Here is a 4478-nt window from a genome sequence, read left to right as displayed (position 1 = left end):
GTTTATACAATAAAGATTCAAATTTTCTTTAATGGCAAGTATTTCTAGATAATGACGATAACACAATATAGTTTAAGTCGATTTCTTTTATTTTGAAATAAATTTTTTCGCTTTCTGATCAAGTGACTTTTGTCATCAATGCCTACAATTTACGTATGTGACTTTTTCGTCATCTACGATGCGAACATAACGATGGCAGGCCCGGACGAAAAGTGTAGGTATGCGTTGATCTACAGAGAAACAAAAAAAAAATATTTTATAATAAGAATTTAAAATTATCGAGATTAAAAAATGGTTTAATTAAAAGACACACACAAACAAATTCAAGTTAAATAAAAATATTTTGCGATTTCACGGAACTTATTTTTCATTTTCCTCTTGATCAAATTACCAAGTCATTGATTATTAATTATAAACTACAAAATCATAAATAATTTAAATGCATTTTGGTTTACACATTCAGATGTGTAATGAACGAAAAATAATTAAAAAATCTCTATTCACATACATTATTCAAACCGATATTAATAATTTATGAATTTCCAATTTTAACACACGTTACACATTATTAATATACTTTTGTTTCAAGTGTTACTACACGCGTTGTTTAGTCTCACGCAAAAATATGCCAAGGCTCAATCCAAGAACTCAAACGGAAGTTAGTATTGTTAGACCACACACTCACATGCCTTCTCATCGAAATCGTGGTCCACGCAGGACGATTGTTGGATGTACAGAGCCGGTTTTAGCGGCCGGCCGTCCTGGTCCTCTATCTGAACCACTAAACCGTGATTATTACCGTTGCCATGTGGATTTCGCGGACTCGGTCGCCAGAATCTCAGGCCTTGCCCGACATCCAGCGCCAGATGAGCGCCTTTGGAATTCAGAGGCGTCACGACAGAGTCCATCAGTCGTTTCTTTGCTACAAAAATAGCAATTCTCTAAATTCTTTAAATATTCATAGGTAAGTTTAGCAATTTGCTAAATCATGAGCGTAACCAGAGAGAGAGAGAGAGCAGAGGACTACGCCTCCAAATCTTAAAAAAGAACAAAAATGAAAACCGCTTAAATGATTTGCGTGCTTAATGAATATTCATAATAAATTAATTTTGGAAAAGAAAAAAAAATTAAAGATGAAAATTATAGAAAGATTTTCTGAAAATCCAAGGTGGCTAGTATTATAAATTTAAGTTTTTTTTTCAATTTAAGGAATCAGTTTATAATTTTTTAAGAGAGTAAAGTGTAAATTATAGTAAATTAAATAATATGTGTAATTGTTATTTATTTGCTAATTAATTAAATAAAGTATAGCACGAAGTATAAAGTACTTAATTGGAAATAATGATGTAAAACACAAAACCTCCCTTCAAACGTCTTAACTCTAATTTGCCCCGGCCCTCTAAACAAAATCTTTATAGCTACGCCCATATATTAAAAATTAAACGATTAAATATAAATACTCACATCGATGCTTCTTCAGCGATTTGGTATAGTAGTAAACGGATACCCTGATTTTCTTCTCGTCGTCGTCTTCCACGTCAAAAGGACTCGAAAGCCGAAAGTCGGAAGTCGTGTTTTTTTGTGAAAATACGTGAAGTCGCAGTCTCGCAGCGACAACGTAATCGTCGGAAGTAAGATTTAATTGAAAGTGCATATTCATCAAAAATGGATCCATCCATGCCTCAGAATCCGTGTTTCGAGGTATGTGACCTATATAATGAATCGAGCATTCGGTCTAATAAGCAACATTCTTGAAAAGTCGCCGTGGTTGCGTTCAAAGAGCGAACTATATCAGCGCTGTTGTGTCATTCTATTGTTAACGTTAGACTTAAAATAAAAATAGAACAATACAATAGCTCTAATAACGTGCTTCCTGCGTGAACGCAGTCTTTTTTGAAACATTAGAAAAGAATGAATTATTAAATTACTTACAAACGGGCGAAAACATAGCGAGTCTCTCGCGTTGAACTTGATTGGTGTTGGTGCTAAGATTGTATCTTCCAGTTATCGCAAGAATTTTCGACTTAATGTCATCGATCGCCTTCTTTTGGCTCTGACTGCACAGACGGGATTAAAGTTTATTAGTCCGCTGCACGGAATGCTTAAATAAAAGGTGACACAACAAGCTTTGAAATCTTTAATAATATGAAAGCACACCAATTTTAGAGCTTTGCAACGTTAATAGAAAATCATCTTTGTTATATCGAGCTTATGCAAAAAATATTTAAATAATGTATTATATCGACTCGCGTTTGATTAAATCTAAATAGGTATGAGGTGTAATGCCATTCGAGTCTGCACAGGTTGTTGGTGTGTGATAAAGTAAATCCTTTATTGAAAATTAATGTATGTATACGTTTCGATCCTCATTCGGATCCTTATCGATATATACATCTACTTAATATCAAAAAATATTTCAAAAAAGATAAGACTAACGATAAGACCATTTTAAGAAGAATAATAAAATGCGAGAGCTTGAGCCGAAATATTTAGAAGTTTCAGAAGGTCGTTCGCATAATTGACGTTTTACAAAGAAATTGCTTCACAGAGAAGCAGAAGAAAAAGAAGAAGAAGAGGAGAAAAAGAAGAAGGTTATTCTCCCTCTCTCTGTAAAGCAATAAAATTTAAAGTAAGTGGCAAGCTTTTTCAAGAGAGACAGTATAACTTGCTCAATCTTAAAAAAAAAAAAACCTAAGAGTTTAATAAAAACCTTAAAAATATTTAAATAAACATTGCAGAGGAGCATTTAAAAAATGTTCAAAAATTTTAAACGGTTAAAATGCTTTCGGACACATTTCATTGGCGTTTTAAAAAAATTTCGTATTTTAATCATAGAAGATCTAGATTTGGCAATCTAGAAAAGATCATTTCGCTCCATGAATCTAGTGCGGCGGCGCGTCTGTCGGCTTGAGCATTTTCACCTCCAGGTTCCCGGCGAACTCTTCCGGGTGCCGACACGGGCCAATGGACGATGGTCAGTGACCTACAGAGGCACGGTACGGCTCGGAGGCATTTATTACACGTTGCAGACAGCGGCTAGACAGTCGGCGGATACACCGGCACCCCAATCACCTCGACTTTCCGTCTGGTCTCTCGGCGGAACCTTAATTTCTTAAGGCCGCGTCTCGAATCTTAAGTTCATTCCCAGGACGTCTCGACCAGACTCATTTGCATCGCTCGGCCTACAGAAACTTTTTCTTCGGCACTTGGAAGTCAGTTGTTCGCGTTCGCGTGACTCGAATTTCACACTCTTTTTCCCGACGCGACGTAGCACAATGTGACACCCATTTGCGTCTGCCGCCTCTATTCGGTGCTATTACAATTTTTAGATTTCGTATTTGCAAAATATAAAATTGCGGTCTCATGATTTTCGACGGTATCGGGACAAGAACTTGTTTATTTGCGCGCAACACGGCCTCCGAGAGACTTTCATCACAAGCAGACGGCTGTCGACGGTTTCGAAAGACAACGGCGACGTCGGACGATCGACCGAGACACCACAGGATTGCATAATAAATTTTTAAGCCATTAAGTAACGACTGGTGAAATAGAAAAGAAGAATGATGGGGCGAAAAATAGAAAAGAATGAGCGTCATTTCTCTACATGATCGAAAAGGACTGCCGTGTTCGAAACGCCCATTCGGGAGGTGTACAACTTCCACATCAACGACCTCATTGGTTTTTTTGAATGCCAGAAAAAAATTTATTTCCTCGAATAATAAAAAAGAGATGGCAGAAAATATGCATAAAGAAAGAGCTAAAAGATAGTAGAAGAAAATAAAAAAAAGAAGTAAGGTGGAATCAAGAATGTAAATCTAATAAAGCCGAACAATAAAAGAGAAATAGAGGAAACACAGGAATGCAAACCATTTTTTTTTCGTAGTTCATAAATTCTACAAATCTCTTTCGACTTCCTCCATTTCTCTGAAACGGAAAGATAAATGAGCTGTCACGAGGATTCGAACGCTATGCATCTTTAAAGAACCCAAAAATGACAATTAAAAGAAGGCAAAATATGTGTATCCATTTTTCATCATGAATTTAATCTTATCGAGTCGCCTAGAAAATAGATCCTGTTTTCTCGCGTGACAGCGGAGAAGTTACGGCGCTCTTCTCCGAAATCTCGGCTGCGGCCGAGCCTTCGCGTTCGATTCTAGGCATGCTCGTTAATCTAGCTGCGGCCAAGTCACGCGTTTCGCGCCGGCTCGTTGCGTACATGCCACGTCTGTCCGCCGTCTGGGAAAGGGAAGGACCTGGAGAGTCTGGAGGCCGTTGCATCATGAGAACCGGCGCGGCGGCGGTGCCGCGTGGTGGATCCTCCTTGCTCGCCTCGTGGGCCGGGTGTCGCGATAATGAAATTCACTGGAGCACCGCCGAGAATCGCCGCCGTGTCGGCCATTAGCGTTGGAGATTAGATAGGGAAAACAGGGAGAAAGAAAGAGAAAGAGAAAAAGAGAGAGAGAGAGAGAGAGAGAGAG

At 38.0% G+C, this 4478-nt stretch overlaps 1 protein-coding gene across 3 annotated transcripts in view; it reads right to left on the bottom strand.

The window, feature by feature from the left end:
* LOC108776637 (uncharacterized) overlaps window positions 1–4478 on the bottom strand; it is a 9028-nt gene continuing 4550 nt past the window's right edge. For 2 of the 3 annotated variants that reach the window (XM_018543310.1, XM_018543311.1), the window contains 4 exons: window positions 1933–2057; window positions 1465–1710; window positions 686–922; window positions 1–230 (listed from right to left, as the gene is read on the bottom strand). In XM_018543310.1, the coding sequence (XP_018398812.1) occupies window positions 136–230; window positions 686–922; window positions 1465–1710; window positions 1933–2057 (703 nt within the window). In that variant the 3' untranslated portion in view covers window positions 1–135. The remainder of the gene's footprint in view (window positions 231–685; window positions 923–1464; window positions 1711–1932; window positions 2058–4478) is intronic. The other variant, XM_018543312.1, reaches the window with a different exon arrangement.

This window comes from Cyphomyrmex costatus, unplaced genomic scaffold (genome assembly GCF_001594065.2).
Source record: "Cyphomyrmex costatus isolate MS0001 unplaced genomic scaffold, Ccosl1.0 scaffold367, whole genome shotgun sequence".
NCBI lineage: Eukaryota > Metazoa > Arthropoda > Insecta > Hymenoptera > Formicidae > Cyphomyrmex > Cyphomyrmex costatus.
The sequence above is the reverse complement of the archived record's forward strand: the minus strand, read 5'-3'. Positions and strand labels throughout refer to the sequence as shown.